This window comes from Psammomys obesus, unplaced genomic scaffold (assembly GCF_907164565.1).
Source record: "Psammomys obesus unplaced genomic scaffold, mPsaObe1.curated_primary_1811, whole genome shotgun sequence".
Taxonomy (NCBI): domain Eukaryota; kingdom Metazoa; phylum Chordata; class Mammalia; order Rodentia; family Muridae; genus Psammomys; species Psammomys obesus.
This window is the reverse complement of record NW_026585644.1, coordinates 58539343-58557543: the sequence shown is the minus strand read 5'-3', so window position 1 is coordinate 58557543 and position 18201 is coordinate 58539343. Positions and strand designations below refer to the sequence as shown.

The window sequence follows — 18201 nt, the reverse complement described above, 5'->3', positions numbered from 1 at the left end:
ATGACACTCTGCTCTGCTTGCAGACAGAAGACTAGCATTACTGACTTCTGAGAGACTCTGCCCAGCAGCAGATTAAAACAAAGGCTGAGACCCATATATTAGGTGAACTAACAGAGTGAACTAACCTAGGCACCTAGGGGCTTACAGAGACTGAAGCACCAACCGAATAGCATGCATGGTCTGAACCTAGGGCCCCAATGAGAGGACTGGACTAACTCCATTTTGAGTTAGTCCATTTGACTGGGTGCAAAGCTGGGCCAAAATTCTTGCAACCCTTCCCCCTTTCCTGCTTGAGGAGTTTAAAAAACAACAGCAACAGCAACAAAACACAGCCCAGACATCTGCCTTGGGGCTTTATGAAGTGAGGTGACCATTCCTAATATACAAGTATCCCTTACCATGAACCCATCCAATCCTGGTAAGTATTACCTAACCCAGACTGGAAATCTCCTACCTGGTTTTAAAAGGAGCCTTCGGACTCCTGTCATAGTTGCCATTTTGTATAGTGGATGACCCCTGGCATGCAGGATTCTTGCTTCCTCTAAATAAAAACACTCTTGCTGATTGAATATGTGAGTGCTGGTCTCTGTGTGGCGATTTTGGCCTTAACACCTACACATATGTAAACCACAGGCAGCTTGGTTTTCATGTGGGTGTCCTAGCAAGTGGAACAGGAATTGTGTCTGACATGGACTTTGTTTGCTGCTTTTAGATCACTTGATCACTCTTCCCTGCCTTGCTTGGCCTCAGTAGAAGAGGATTTACTCAGTCCTGATTGGATTTGATGTGCTGGGGTGAATTGATGGGGGGGACTCCCCTTTTCCAAGACAGGGAGGGGGACAAGGAGGAAGTTATATAGCTTTCTCTGCCACAGGAAGTTCATCCATGAATACATTCACCTTTTACTGGTATGGAGTCCTAACTGGCTATATATTCCATATCCAGGCATTATGTTGCTGGGTAATTCTGAAGCCAGGGTGCTGATGAAACCTCACTTTCTGATTGGCTGCTTATTGATCACCTCCCCCTGAGGGGGGAGCAGCCTTACCAGGCCACAGAAGATGACAAAGCAGCCACTCCTGATGTGATCTGATAGAAGGAAGGAGAGGAGGACCTCCCCTATCAGTGGACTTGGGGAGGGGCATGTGTGAAGAAGGGGGAGGGAGGGTGGAACCTGGAGGAGAGGAGAGAGGGGCTTATGGGGAGATACAAAGTGAATAAAGTGTAATTAATAAAATTAAATTAAATTTAAAAAAGTCACCCAGTTTCTTTCTGAAGAGAAGTGGAAGAGATAACAAAAAGGAAGAAGGAAAATAGAAGAAAAACAATATGAGCTGAGTACTCACTAAGAAAATCGAATGAGAAATTACTTTTTCACAGTATAAATCATGCATAGAGTAATCAGTCATGCCAACAGACACCAGTGTATAAAGATTACAGGATGGCTGGAGTGCAGGTGTAGAGCAATCGGAAGAGTGAAGCAAGCGTGAAAGCCGAGTGTCATAGAAATCAGGTGTGTGGGGGGACACATACCTATAACCCCAGCACTCAGGAAGTAGAACAAGAGGATCACAAGTTCAAAGTCACCCTTGAATACATAATGAATTTAAGACTAGTCTAGGTTACTTAAAATCAATGTGTGAAAAACAAGGTAAGGAGTGGAAAGGTGGGAGAGTAAGAAGTAAGAAGGATGGATTAAAGTAAAGAGTGTGGCCAACTGAAAAACAAACAAACAAGGCTGAGCATAGTATTCCATGTATATAATCCCAGCACTCAGGGAATCAGAGGCAGGTGGATCTCTGTGAGTTGGAGGGCAGCCTGGTGTGCCCTCTGTGGGTCCAGGACAACCAAGGCTACATTGGTAAACCCTGTCTCAAAAAAAAAAAAAAAAAAAAAAGAAAAAGAAAAAAAATACCAAAAAGACAGTACCTCCTGGGGGAGTTCCAACGCTACTGCCAAGACCCAAAATAGCCATCTTGTGAATTCTAGGCAGCAGCATCACTGCAGATTCTTCTCCCCTCTCCCAGTGGGGTACTCTGACCGGCTCCAGGTGGACATCTTCCAGCCCATCTTGCTGCAGGTTTTGGTACATGATTTGAATAGCTTTCTCTAGGTTCTTAGAGCCACTCAGTCTGGGTCCAACAGCATCAACTAGAAGTCCCAAACGTTCATAGGAACGGTTCTGGTATTTACCATAAACAGCAAGGTTGATAATTGCTTCAGCAACATCTTTATAACTGTCTACTTCCTCCTTTATTTCTTGAAATGTTCGCTGAGGGTTGCCATTCTTATATATGGCTTTTCCAGAGCTCAGGGATAAAAGGTGAACACCACCAACAAACAGGAAGAAAATGAACTTCATTGTTCCAGGCTGTTTTTCTTCCTGAGAGAAATAAATAAGAAACATGTTTTAGGGGAAAAAAAAATCTCACAGGCATCTGCCTATAACTTACGGTCTGCTTTTTAAGCAGCATTCCTCTTTCTTTTCCAACTGTCAACCAACTCCCTCATATTCAAGCAATAAAGTTCTTAAGAATAGGCAAGCCAAAGAATGGTAATCTTATTAACAGGGTGGTGTGCACCAAACCTATAAAATCACTTGTTACAGTGGATTCCCTTGTAAGGGAACAGGGACTGTCTCTGACATGAACTCAGTGGCTGGCTCTTTGATCACCTCTCACTGAGGGAGAAGCAGCCTTGCCAAACCACAGAGGAGGACAATGCCACCAGTCTTGATTAGACCTGATAAGCTAGAGTCGGATGGGGAGGAGGACCTCCCCTATCAGTGGACTTGGAGAGGGGCATGGGAGGAGATGAGGGAGAGAGGATGGAATAGGGAGGAATAAGAAAGGGTGCTACAGCTGGTATACAAAATGAATAAATGGTAATTAATATATAAAAAATAATAAAGTAATCAAAGTATTTAAAAAAAATAAAAAAGATTGCCAAGCACAATATAAGGAAATAACAATTGATCTAACTTGCCAAGCCCCAAGTCCCCAAGCTGCCCAGAAAGCCAGAGCCTTGTGCAAGCCCAGGAGCACTCTGTCTCTGAGTTTCAGCCCTACGAGTTTGTGCCATATTTTAAATTTTGTTTATTACATTGAAAAATAAAATCACTTTGTACCCAGGGATTTACATCTTGTTTGTTTGTTTGTTTGTTTGTGTAGCCCTGGATCTCCTGGACTCACTTTGTAGACCAGGCTGGCTTCAAACTCATAGAAATCCACCTGCCTCTTCCTCCCTAATGGCTGGGATTACAGGCATGTGCCACCACACCTGGCTAGGGATTTTGTTTTAAAAAGACAGGGAGAGAGAGACAGAGACAGTGAGACACACACAGCAAGGATGAAACAGAGACAGAGAAAGACAGAGAGATACAGAGAAAGGAGGCAGAAGAAAGTTAGAAACAGTGGTGAAAGTGAAGCTTCATACACATCCCTCTCAGTGGAACTCTAGTCAATTTGTTGTCCATCTTCCTCTGTCCAAATTGGCTTTCTCTTCTTTGCCTGCACATCATGACCCTTGAGGCCCACCTAGATATCTTTTTTTCCCTTAGAACTTTCCCTAATCCCATTTCCATTAAAGAGACCTGATTCTTTTCAACGATATTTATTGAATAGCAAGTCTATTCCAGGAACTCTGATATACTTTTAGAAGCAGAGAAGTAAAACAAATGCAGAAACAAAAACTAGGATATGTTATTCTTTAACTCTGTGATATACATCACCTACAGGTTAATAGTAAAAAGAACATAATGCATGTATGTCTTCACTATTATGTATCAGACACTGCCCTAAGAACATTGTTCTGTTATCACATTTAATCCTCATAATGGCCCACTTCAGGAGACAGACTCTCATGACATTTTTTTTAAGATTTATTTGTTTATTATGTATACAATGTTCTGTCTGCTTGTAAACCTGTACTCCAGAAGAGGGCATCCAATCTCATTATAGATGCTTGTGAGCCACCATGTGGTTGCTGGGAATTGAACTCAGGACCTCTGGAAGAGCAGCCAGTGCTCTTAACCTCTGGGTCAACTCTCCAGGCCCCATGACTTTTATTTTTATAAACAGGGACTGGAGCACTGGCACCAAGAGATTTAAAAAACTCGAAATACATAAAGATTTTCTCATCCTAATATCTACACTAAATAGTGCTACTCACTTAGCCTTGCAGAGCTTAGGTCTAAAGTAGGTCATATGGAGCCCGAGGATAAGTGGTTGTAGTGCTGCTCAGTTTAGGACCCAATACTCCCATGGGTTCATTTTAACTTAATTAACATTAAATCAAATTTAAAATTCAATTCCTTAGTCATTTCAGGAATGTTTCAAGTACTCAGTAGGCACATGTAACTAGTGGCTGCTCCCCCACACAGCTCAAACAAAATTACTTCGTGGCAGAATGCTTGGATGACATCAAGCAAGATGCTTTTTAAATTGTGTATATATTCTGGTTCTATTGCCCCTTCCAAAAGACATATCAACATTTAATTTCCATCATAAGCGTAATTGGGAAATAATACCTTTATATTTAGGTCTTGAAGGTTCCACCGTCCTTAATGACTGATGTCATCACAAGGGTAGGCTCATTGTAACCTTCTCTTTTAGTCTCTCTTTCACAACCTGTCCTGCCCTTCTGCCATGTGTCCTTCAATCATGTTGTGACAGAATAAGAAAAACTCTCTATTTGGTTTTGCAGGATTTTTAAAATCTAACAAAAAGTGGTTTTTATTTCTTTTCATTTATCTAATTCATCGTTACCTTATTTTACAAAGATATCAGTCTGCAAATCATTCCAAAATTATTCCATACCACAGGTTTCAGAAACACAAACTGTTACACAGATACATTTCAAATTCAACTGACAATGTCATTTTAAAATGGCACCAGCAACTTCTTTAAACTTGTCTTTCTTTACCCCCTTCATCTTTCTCTCTGTGTCTTGTTCTCCCTACTTCCCTCTTTCTACCTCTCCTTTTCCTATATATGTATATTTCTAATCTTGTGGACATATAGTATTTAAAATGTAGCTAGTCCAAGCTGAGATACTTTTTTATTTTGTAGGTGCAAAATATACTACTACTTTAATTTTAAAGATGTAAATGTGAAAACAAAAGTATTCTAACTTCACCAATGTGTCTCTACTCCATAAAGTGGCATTTAGGAAAGTTAAATGTCATACCAAGCCTTATGTGAGTCAACAGTGCTATACCTACATTCAGTTTTATAGTCTTGTTGACTATTGTATAGTATAGTCCCAGTGCTTTTATAACTTAGGGTCAGTACTTACACTCATTCTCTTATATTGCAAGCTTCTTCTCTCCAACCTATTCCCATTCTTCTGCAAAATTCCTACACTCACTTTTCAATCAGAATGTTTTTAAAATAACCTCCTATGAAGCCTTACCCAACCAAACCCATCCAGCTGAGCTGTTTACATCATCTGTGTTTCCACTGTAACTAGTAAAGTTAACTATATAAATTTGCATATAAATCTGTCTCCTCACCCTCAAAATACAGTAGAATAAATGATCCAGCACTGTACTTTCAATTGTGAAATCTAATGTAGTCACTCAGTACCTTTTCATTTAAGGAATAAATAAGCCTTTAATATCTCTAGGTCATAGCTTCCTTAGGGTATGAGAGTGGCTTCCCTCTTCACAAACAAGCTGAAGAAATAAAAAGTTGCTATGATATTTAAACATTGTGAAAATTAAGACAATTCTGCATTGTGGCTACTTTTCTTTCTTACAATTCTTTCTTACAGTTGTTTATATACTATGGTTCTTTGTTTCTATAATCACAATACTCATGCACAGCTTCAAAGGTTAATTTTGTTAAACCATCAAAATAATAAAAATATTTCACTAGACTATATTTTTTAGACAGGGCTCATTAATTCCCTGATTTTGTTTCTGGACTATAAATGAGAAGAAGGCTGAGCAGCAGCATGAACTTATCACTTTCTATTACTGATTATGACTGTGACATGGTCACTGGCTTCAAGCTTCTGACACTAACTTTTCCACATGATGGAACTTACCCTCAAATGATCACAATAAACTCTTCTTTGGCAGAGGTTTCTCATGGAAACAGAAGAGAAACTAATATACTTACCAGGTATGTTTGTTTGTTTGACTTAGGTCCCATTGAGCCCCTTGCTAATTTTTTTACAATTAGTGCTGTTCCAGAGAGCAATCCTATATCAGGGCTAATTTTAGAAAAATAAAAATGTACAACTTAATTCTGTGAATGCTAAATATATGTTACTTGGGTGCCAACAAAAAAGGAGGTTTAGATCAAGCCATGGGTGACACATTATTGAAGCCAGTTCTTCCAATAACCCACAAAGCACTGGTTCTCAAGTTTTATTAGTCTTCCTCCTAGTGGGCTCTGCAGATTTGAAGGATTGCACATCCAACTCACCTCAGAAATACAGTGGCCCTATGCAAGGGCAGAAGTGTCAATGAAATTTAGCAAGCTGCAAATTTTCTTTTGAGTCCACAAAGGGAAAAAACATTCTATGTTAACAACACAGATAAATACTATTTCTTGACTGAAACGTTTTCTCTTTATTCAATTGGAAAAGGACTTTTCTTTTTTAGGTCCTACTTCTTCTGTCAATTCATTTGACAAACGTTTGCTGAGCCACTATAAACTGATATATATTAAACTGATATAAACTAAGTATATGAGATAGTACCAAAGAACTGGCAAGCATAAGAAGAGACAGAAAGAAAAGGCCCCATAACTGAAGTAGTTACAAGGTCCTGGAAAACAGGAGAAGCTGAAGTATTGGGTTTAGTGTTTAAACTAGGATGCAAAAATAAGCAGGATTTTCCTGGTGGCACATGGAGAAGGTGGAACTGGCACAATAGGAAACAAACAATTAGAGGGAGAGAAGCTTTACAAAATGTAGCCAGACACAACAAAGAAAATGACAAACAAATGGAAGATACAGCAACAGGAAAGAAGTATACCTCAGGAAAGCATGGAAGACACAGCAACAACAAGGCTGGATTGTCTCCCAAGAAAACATACACTGTGAAGTTCCAGGCAAATAGAGCCAAGTGCCCTGGAAGGCCATGACAGTGGAGGCAATGAATCCTCACCCTTCATCTACCACCACCAGGTCAGGAAAAGATCTCTTCTGATCTCCAGGACTCTTGTCCCCTGAACACAGAGATTCCACCCAGAACCATGTTGGGATAGGGGCAGCATGTAAAATACCTCAAAATCTCAAAAGAGACATTACTTATTACCTATAGGTTACTCTGTAAATTTCTCAGAGGGATGAAATAAAAATGCTGTGCAAGTAGACAGTGTGTTAGTCCAGAATTCACTAACAAAGACACTCAACATTTTTTCCATTTAAAAATCCCCCAATTCTAATAACCTAACAAAGAAAAATTGATCGAGCATTCTTTCATGCAATTTTAAAATACTTAAAATGTTTTAGCTTAAGCTTCACAACATTTTTAAATGTTCTTTATTTTTTACAAAAAGAATTGAAGTTATTGTTCCTTTCCTTGAACTTAAACTATATAAATAGTACATGGCATATCCTTCAAGTGTTAAACAACTATTTTTAAAACTCATTTTGTATCATGTCTTTGAATTCAGAGAGTTTAAACAGACACATACACTCATATATATGTATATAAACATATATGTGTATGTACATATACATAGAAAGATTTGTTTTACATTTTGCATATATTGCCTACATAAGCTATAGTTACAGCCTCTTTCACAAAAACAGAAAAAAAAATCTTTTGAATGTCATTTTCTCTCTTTTCTACTTAAATCTGAAGGCAAAAGCAACATTTCTCATACAATGAATTATACCATAATAATAGATTTATAGTTTAGAAACAAAGTGCAGTCCTTTGCTTCCACTTCTTAATAGTTTTTCCTGAAAATTCATTATTTTTAAATGTCCCAGGCTCTGTTAAAAATTCCAAAATGACTATATGAACAAAGTGGAAAATAGAGTGGGCTGAAAGAAGGGAGCGAGATTTAGGGCCTCTGTTTTCATTTTCCTTGTATCAGTTACCTTGTCTTCTAAAACTGCATATACAATAGTTAGGTGAAAATTTAAATATTTCCCCTAAATCTTGATTAATGCACAGAATTCATTGTTATAAACATAACACTAAGTCTTTAATCAAGACCATGGGTCATTTTAAAAAAAACAGGAAGGTTATATACTAGCACTGATACCAGGAAGGTTCATTTCACAGCTCCTGTGAGCCTACCTGGATTTAGGTTGTTTTTACCCATCTTAAGAAAGAAGTTTGACTGCCTTCCAATTCCTACAGCTTGAACTCCAGTTACGTATTTATTCAAATTAAGACCTTACTCTTAATATTCAAATTAAGACCTTACAGTTTAGGGAAAGATCAAAAAGCAAGAATGACCCCAGATCCTACTACTACTAATGAACACTGAATTACTTATTCAGTGTTCTGTCTTTACTAGCTAAACCTTAGAGATTTCTAAGTAAGTTAAACATCACGGGTTCTCTTGGACTTGTTCCTACGGTTATAAAATTAAAGAGAGTACCAAATGTGTAGCTCAATCATTTAAGCTAGTTGGTCTCTGTAAGGATGACAACTCTACCAAGAAGCATTTTGAGTATCATTGTGGATGGCAGACATTTTGCATGGAGAGAAATCTTACTAGGAGCTACACATAATGGCAATCTGTGTAGTAAAGACTCTCGTATACTTACATAGTTCTTTTGGTGGCTTTGTCATTGTTTATGTTTGTTTTTTAAAGAGTTGTTGTGTCTCATGAGGTGGCGAACTAATTATTTAACTAAATTGAATTAAACAGTTCTCTTCCTCCTCCTTCCATCTCATCTTCTAGCCAAGAGGAAGTCTTATGCTATAGTCCTGCAGAGACGTAAACAGAAGTACCTGAACAGGAAAAGCTCAAAGATGTTATATGTCATTATTTTTATAATCACAGAAACAAGTCCAAGATAATTTGCCCTCTATTACTTAACAGCAAAACCACCACTATTCCTGTTACTTGAGAAAAGACGTTCTATTTCAGTCACTGTCACTTTAGTTTGATCCTCTTCTGGTCTGTGAACACAGCTTCACAGGCCAGTTTCTCACACATACTCAGAAGTGTTTCTCTGGTGCTCCTGAAAGTCTAAACATCCAGCACTAAACTCTAAACCTTCTCATCCATTCCCAACCCTAGTCTAGTCCCAGTGCTAGTCGTTAGTTAGGAACAACTCCTCTCTCCCTCAGGGTGAAGATGTGAATAATTGGTACAACTCAATCTTGTTTTCTTCCTAACTAACCCCCTCTTTCCACCTTCACCCTCACTTCACCACCTCAGAAATTCATTATCTTATATTGGAACCATGTCCCACCCCATGTTTCCATCTTACATCTAGTATCTTTTCCACTTGGACTGCTGTTTGGCCACAAGATTTACATTAAATATAATCAAATCACTTGTATGCTCTAAAAGATGTTTTGTACTATTTGTTACTAAGCATCACAGTTATGTTTTCTGCTATGATTTAAATAGTGGCGTCCTCTCCAAAATTCATATTGAAATTCCAGCCTCAATGCACCATTATTAAGAGGCGTTGCTTTGGGAAAGTGATGAAGACACAAGGGTTCTGCTATCTCAAATGGTATTTAGTACATTTACTAAATGCTCTCTTGTTCTTTTATCTATTCCATGATTTGAAGATACCTTACTCATCTCTTCTGGAAGGTATGGCAACTAATTGCAGTCTTGAAAGCAGAAGCCCAAACCAGATATTCCGTATCAAAATTGAGATCTTGGACTTCTGGACCCCAGAACTGTGAAAACCATTATCTTTTTAAAAGCAACGCAGCCAGAAGTATTTTGCAAAAGCAACACACATCTGTGATACACCTTGCTGGTCTTCATAAGTCCTTATGTTGCAGTCCTAGCAGGCTTCTGCCACTGCTTGAGTTTTATGAACAATCTTTATGCAACTCTGATTTTTCTTATGTCATTCCCTCTGACCACAGTGACATTTTGTCATTTCTCACTGATGAAACTGGTATGAGGCAAGGAGCAACTTATCAGTCTCTAAGTCCTAGGTATAGCTGGTTGCTGCACACCCCATGCTCCTGTTTCATGTCTTTTATCATGCTAGATTATAAAATATATAACAATGATATTATTTTACTTCTATAAAAATTCATTGAAATGTTTTCCTCACGGGATGTGTTTTTTCTTTACACACAACCCAAAACACAGTATCTGTAAATATTTATAGAATAACGAACACACTCACCAAACAAGTAGTCTTATTTAATAACAGAAGGATATAGCTCCAATTCATCATTTACAATTACTTTTTTCAAATGAGACATAGGTTTGCTTGAGCATGAGTACATTCATAAGTTTCTCCTACCGCAGGAAACTTGAGACTTGGTCCTGGATGTCTGCCTAAATTCACGACCTTGAACAATTTATTTGAAGTATCTCTTTATATGTTACATGTAAAATAAGGCTTACATTTTAGCTGTGATACTTTATTATGGTTTTCCTTAAATATTTAATTCCAATCACACTTTTCTTTACATTTCTCGCTACCACTTAACTAAATTATAGATCAAACTCTTAACTGGTTCATTTTTTAAGGTCGTTACCCAACCTACTGATTTAGTGTCTTTTCCCACAAACCAACTGAAATTGAACTTATTAAGGTATTAAGAATGTCCTTGCTCTCTTTGACCATCTCCCCCTGAGGGGGGAACAGCCTTGCCAGGCCACAGAGGAGGACAATGCAGCAAAGTCCTGGTGAGATCTAATAAGCTAGGGTCAGATGGAAGGAAAGGAGGACCTCCCCTATCAGTGGACTTGGAGAGGGACTTGAGAGAGAAAAAGAAATGAGGGTAGGATTGGGAGGGAATGAAGGAGGTAGCTACAGCTGGGATACAAAGCAAATAAACTGTAATTAATATAAAAATAAATAAATAAAAAGAAAGATTCAAATACCTATTAGCACAAGAAGCTTGGAAGACTGGGACAATGAGCACTAGAAGAAGGAGACTGGTACCTTCACAACCTAATTGGAGCCCCTAGGAATGAGTATTCACAGTAAATGCTACGGATTATGATGGATGGCTATTAGGAGTGGTTTTCTATTCCTTATGATATAGGAAAACTCAAAAGAGATTTTCTGGCTGTGGAGATGACTCGATTGCTGAAGTGTTTGCCACACAAGCATGAGGATATGAGTTCAGATCCCCACCACTCATGGAGAAACTGGGCATGGAGGCACACATCTGCAGGCCCAAAGCTAGAGAAGTGGTAACAAAGCAATTTCTAGGTCCCTGAATCTTCCTAGCCAGCCCATCTGAATCATCTGACACTTGAATCATCAAGTGTCAGGTTCAGTGAGAAACCCTGTCTCAAAAATAAGACAAGGAGCAATCAAGGAAGATGATGTTGAAATATGGCCTCCAGAGGCATATATAAAAATGTGCATGAGCTTCTACAAACACAAAAACACACAAATGAACACATATACAAACACATACACACACATGATGGGGTTGATTTTTTTACACCTACAAAGGAATGTTTCAGTTCTGTAGGATACAGAAAGACAAATGAGATGTGCATTGGATGTATGACAGGAGTCTACTGCAGAAGGCATCTGAAAGACTCTACCTAACAGTGTTTCAAAACAGATACTAAGATTCATAACCAAACCTTCGGCAGAAGGGGAGTTAGTATGACGTGGAAAGGACAGGAGCTCCACAAGGACCAAATATATCTGGGCACAGGAGTTTTTTCTGAGACTGACACTCCACCAAGGACCATGTACGGATATAACCTAGAACCTTTGCTCGGATGAAGCCAATGGTAGCTCAGTAAGCAATTGGTTTCCCATAGTAAGGGGAACAGGGACTATTTCTGACAGGAACTCAATGGCAGGCTCTTTGACCTCCCCACTCCCCAAGGGAGGAGCAGTCCTGCTAGGCCACAGAGGAGGACTCTGAAGATACCTGATAAAACAGAGTCAGATGAAATGGGAGGAGGCCCTCCTCAATCAGTGGACTTGGAAAGGGGCAGGGAGGAGATGAGGGAGGGAGGGTGGGATTGGGAGGAAATAAGGGAGCAGGATTCAGCTGGGATATAGAGTTAATAAAATATAAATAATAATAAAAAATTAAATTAAATTTAAAAAAAAGAATCAGCAAAGATAACACTTAAAATTTCCTCAAAGGGACCATTATTTTTATGCCTCAAAGACTTAGCATAATCTTATCCCATTGCCTGGACACTTTTCCTTTGCTAATCATCTGTCCTAGAACCCCTATCCATCCTGATAAACTTTAGAGACACTCACTTGAGCTTGTGTACTCCAGGGAAATCTCTCCTCGACTTCTGAAATATGAACTAGCTGTGCTTCCCATATACTCCCATGTGCCCTACTCAGACCTCTGCATATACCATTATTATGACTGAACATATTCTAGTTGGGGTTTCTATTGCTGTGATGAAATGCCATGACCAAAAGATAGTTGGAGAGGAAAGGGTTTACTTGGCTTATACATCCATATCATGATTCATCATCAAAGGAAGTCAGAACAAGAATTCAAACAAGGCAGGAACCTGTAGGCAACAGCTGATAGAGAGAACATGGATTGATGCTGTTTCTGGGCTTACTCACCATGGTTTTCTCAACCTGTTTTCCTAAGGAACCCAGGATCAGAAGCCTATGGAAGAAGTGGCCCCATCCACAATGGCCTAGGCCCTCCCCATCAATCACTAACTAAGAAAATTCCCCTAAAGCTAGATCTTATGGAGGCATTTTCTCAATTATGTTTCCCTCTTTTCAGAAAAAAAATTATCTAGTTTGTGTCAAGTTGACATAAAACTAGCCTGCACACTTCCCTAAATGTCCATCTCTTCTACTAAAGCATGTACTCAATATGGGAAAGTACCTTGTAAATCTTTGAATCTCTAGGACAAGCTTCAATCTTAAAGTTAGGAGTTAATCATGCCTACCAAGCATAGTCATACATGAACACAGGCAAAAAATACATGAACTAAAAGCAAAATTAGTTTTAAAAGACTGTAGCAGACATACAGGTTGTATAAATGAAGAGATGATGTGCATTCTAGAATGGTTCTTTATAATCCAGGGAACTATGCTTATTACACCTTAGGTATGTAGGAAACATGCACCATCTTAAGCACACACTCCAACCTGCCTTTGATCAGTAGAACAGGGAACCAATGTGTGAGAGAAGATTTCTGCTATTGTTTTTTCCTCTTGTTGGTGTTCATGACTTTCTTGACACTTAGCTTGAATAATGTTGTGATTTAAATGTGAAATGTTCACCCACTGGGCTTATGTGTTGGAATACTTAGTTTACAGTTTGAAGAGCTATGTTGAAGACTGTGGAGGTTTGAAGAAGCAGAACAGGGTCTCTGGTCCGGTTAAAGCTTGGGGCCATGCTGATGTCCACAGTGGCCTGTGTTACCACCAGAGGCCATGTGGATGTCTGTGGTCTGGGCTGGCTGGGCTGGCACCTGACACCATGTTTATGTGCATGGGCTGTGATTCCACTGGGTGCTATGCAGAAATAAGTTGCTAGTGCTGCCACTTGGAGCCATGTTGATAACCGTGGTACATGCTGTCACAGGGGCCATGTTTGGTTATGTGGTCCTGCTTCAAGTGGAGTCCTGTTAATATCTGCAGCCCATGTCCTCACTGAAGGCCACATGGATATCTGTGGTCTGTGCTGCTGCCTGAACCCATGTTGATGTCCATGCGCCAGGCTGCAGTGGGACCATGTTGGTGTCTTTGGTCTATACTGCCACTGGAGACCATGCTGAAGCCAGAGGCTGGGTGGATGTCTGTATAATGGCTGCTTACCATGTGGACATCCATGATTCATTCTGCTGCTGATTGTAAAGGGCAAGGAAGCTTATTTTGAAGTGGTATCTATGACTGCAATCTCATAGTTAAGAAAGAAATATAGAAGGCTTCTCAGACAGCCCCAACCCCCCACAAAGTAACAACCTACAAATAGAAGCCATCAAAAAGAACTCTTAAAAATTCTGGTAAGTATACTAAAATGTAGCACTCCACAATAGATGGCTACGGCACGGGTGCAAGTAGGGGAGGACTCACTTTTTTCTTTTTAAGGTATTGGCCACTGGGAATTTGACCCTGCTGAAGTGACTGTATGGACAGTACAAATTGGACTCTTTTTTAAATCTTCTTTTGGGGGAAGAAGCCACAGCAGTGGAGAGGTGGACGTGGATGACTGGAAAGTAGGTGAAATTCCCAAATAATTAATAAAATTATTAATAATTATGAATAATAATTTATTTTTAAAATAAATGCAGGAAATAAGGAGTCATATAATCACTGTAATAAAACTGACCGTGTAGTTTGTTGGGTTTTAGAACAGGTTGGCAGGAAAAATGAGTAAGACTGTATACCGGTGGGTTAGAATGTTACAAATAAGCTTAATGCGCCACTCTGATTGGAGTCTGAAAGACTAGAATGCTGACAGACATGCAAGCTGCTGGGTTTCTACTCACAAGCTTTCAGAGGGGAAGAATATTCTGTTGAGAATTTGGGTAGAGATCATTTGTGTTATAGTCCAGCAAAGAACTTGGTTGTATCCTACCTGTGTCCTAAGAACTTAAGTTAATCTGAATTTTAAAGTAATGGACATATATTTTATTTTTGGTACAGAAACTTCAAAGACAGGATAGTATTCAAAACCGCATCATGTTTACTGCTCACTGCTCATATGTAGACCTACAGTGTAAGAGAGCAAAAAGATAGAAAAAACATGCAGCTGGAGGTTGGGGAGAGAAAGTTTATAGTTGCAGACAAATTGGGTGCTGAGAAAGCAGCTATAATTGCTAAAGAGACTAGCACCATTGAAGTAAAACCTCTGCTATGCACCAAGAAATAGGCAATGATGACCTTTTAAGGCTGAGACAAGAATCTAAATTGAGAATGCTACTGAAATACCTGCCAGTGTGCTCTCAGGAGTGAGTACACAGGACCAAATGCAACTGTGGTCTTAGGATGCTAGATTATTAGCAAATTTGACTGCATCATTTTCACTGTCTCCACATAGGACTGGTTTAACAGGCATGAAAGGTGCCAAAATGAGGGACTTGTGGAGCCTTGGACCAAGGCTCCAGACCATCATTGAGGCCAGGCAGTATGGCAGCACTGGAACCTCTCTAAAGAGGTCCTATGAGACAGAGTTTGCTGTCTGCTTGTTGGTTTTCAGCCTTGCTTTTTAAAAAGGGGGCTGTCCACTCTCTGCCATTTTACATTCATAGTATAGCATTTCTTTACTTGGAGTTTTTAATATCATGAAGGCATACAGTTGAGAGCCTCTGTAAAGTTCAAAAGACTCTATACTTGCAAACCCTGGAGCTATTAAAGACTCTGGGGACTTTTGAAGTTGTAGTAAATATAATTTCCTTTATGAGATGCACATAAGCCTATGGGAACAGGGGTAGAATGCTGTGATTTGAATGTTAAATGTCCCCCTCAGCTCTTGTGCTTGAACACCTAGATCCAAGTTCGCAGTTAATGAACCTGTTTTAGAATGTCATATTATAAAATCTTTGAAAAGTGGAACCTTTCTGGAAAAGATGGGTTACTGTGAGTAGGCTGACATTGCTTCCTATCTGTTATCTAATTCCTGACTATAAGCAATGTGACTAGCCATCTCAAACTCCTATCATGATGCCTTCAGTGCTATGATGAATTAAACTTTGAAACTGTAAGCTCAAATGAACTGTTCCTCTGTTAAGTTGCTTCTTGTCAAGTACATGGTCACAGCAATGAGAAAAGTAACTGGTACACCTAGCTGATATGTGAATTCCAAAATTGTGCTAATTGAAATAGATTTTCTATTTTTTTCTCACGAAGAGAGACAGGAGGGCAATACAGGAAGAAAATGAAAGAGCCAACACAAAACTTTGTTCCCAAGAGCATCTTCAAAATCAAAAACAGAGCAATAGATTTTACTCTAAGAAAAGCCCATGTAGAAACAGCTGGTTAAGCATGAATAAAAACTATAAGTGGCACCAATGACAAGTTCCTGGATTTCTCATCACTGTAGTTGTAGAGATGCTCTCAAATAGATACTCTCCTTAGGAAAGCTGGGCAAAGAACACAACAGAATCTCTCTTTACTGGTTTTTAATGTCCTATGTGTTCTCCAATTGTTCCAAAGGGGAAAAAGGAAAATCTACTTATCTGACTGATTTGTAAAAAGTTTACACAATTCTTCAAATATTGCTAGCATTTACTTTTACTTCTGGAAGTTGCCACACAGAAAAGAAACAAAACCGTTTCTAACTTGCTAGAATTTGAGAAGAAAGGGCTACTACATGCCCAGCTTCCCTATTAGGCTGAGCTTCACCTGTATCAAACATGTATGCCTGTATTTTTTATTTTTATTTAATCAATTTACAGCCTGATCCCATCCCCCTTCCTTATGTCCTTTCAGTCCCACCCTCATGCCCCCATCCCTTATCCCTCCCTCTCCTTCTTCTCTGGGAAGAGGAGCCCCCAAGGGATACAAACCCACGCTGACCCCTCAAGTCACAGCAGGACTAAGTTCCTCCCCTCCTACTGAGTCCAGGCAAGGCAGTCCAGGTAGAGAAAAGGAATCAAAAGGCAGGCAACAGAGAGCCTCTACTCCCAATGTTAGGGATCCCACATGATGACCAGGCTGTACATCCACTACACATGTGTAGGGGTCTAGGCCCAGCCTGTGCATGCTCTTTGGTTTGTGGTTCAGTCTCTGTGAGCCCCCAGGAACCCAGGTTAGTTCATTCTATAGGTCTTCTTGTGATGTCCTTGACCCCTCCAGCTACCTCAATCCTTCCTCCCACTGTTCTACAAAATTCCCTGAGACAATTTGGGTTTGAAGGTTTTATGGGTGGGTTGGTGTCCCTCTCCACTAGATTTTTGACAAAGAAGTCTTGAATTTATTGGCACAGGAGACTAATTCCTGAATATAACAGGAACAACTCTGGTACTAAGATCAACAATTAATAAATAGAACCTCATGAAACTGAAAAGCTTCTGCAAGGAAAAAAACAAAACAAAGAAACACAAACAAACAAAAAACTCTCAATAGGACAAAATGACAGCCTTCAGAATGAGGAAAGATCTTCACCAACCTTACATTCACAACCTTACATTCTAATATCCAAAATATATGAAAAACTCAAAAAAATTAAACACCAACAATCCCAATAACCCAATTTGAAAATAGAGTACAGAGCTAAACAGAGAATTCTGAACAGAAGAATCTATAACGGCTGAGAAGCACTTAAAGAAATGTTCAGTGCCCTTAGTCATCACAAAAATGCAAATCCAAACAACTCTGAGATTCTATCATATACTCATAAGAATGACTACGATAAAAAACTCAGGTGATAGCATATGCTGGTGAGGGTGTAGAGCAGGGGGATACTCTTCCATTGCTGGTGAGAGTGCATACTTGTACATTCACTGTGGAAATCAGTATGGAGGTTTGTAGCTTTATTATTTTTTTACAAGAGCTTTGAAAGGGAGTCTTTCTTCAAATTTCTCTAGCACTGAACATAATACACTAAACACGAATATCTTAAAGAAACAAGAGGATTGAAGGAAGAGAGGTCAATCCTAATAGATGGGCAAAGGGACAGCTCATGGCTTTAACTCATAGCTTTAATGACTTTTCTGTTCCTCTTTCCATGGGTCCATAAAGCTACAGCAGAGGCTAAGGGGATTATGGAAGCAGGACAATTGGTATATTGATGCCTGACCAGAAGAGTCTTGGGAGCTTGAGACTGGAGAGATGAAATGATATACTAAGAAAGGTCCATCAGTAGAAACTTCTCTTCTTATCAGTTGCATTGAATGGCTCATGACTCTATGCAGACGTCAAACTGTTTTCATTTCTTCTTCTTCCTCATCCCATCAGAATAAGCCAGAGTTGACTTTTTTGAGGGGGATGAGGCAGATTTGTCCTGAGAATCTACTGTTTAGTGACGAGCAGTTTTATTTTTCTATATTAGAAAACATATTTGACTCACTCCTCCATTCTCTTCTTGTTCCTTTTAATTTTTTGTCTAAAGCATATGATTCTATATTTCTTTGTGAATATTTGTCATTCAAATGGCTGAAGGTAACTCTTTAT

At 39.2% G+C, this 18201-nt stretch overlaps 1 protein-coding gene across 3 annotated transcripts in view; it reads right to left on the bottom strand.

The window, feature by feature from the left end:
• Cpq (carboxypeptidase Q) overlaps positions 1-18201 on the bottom strand; it is a 581425-nt gene that overhangs the window by 469216 nt on the left and 94008 nt on the right. For 2 of the 3 annotated variants that reach the window (XM_055620026.1, XM_055620034.1), the window contains one exon: positions 1930-2383. In XM_055620026.1, the coding sequence (XP_055476001.1) occupies positions 1930-2383 (454 nt within the window). Of the gene's footprint in view, positions 1-1929; positions 2384-8739; positions 8903-18201 lie in introns of all 3 variants that reach the window. The other variant, XM_055620042.1, reaches the window with a different exon arrangement.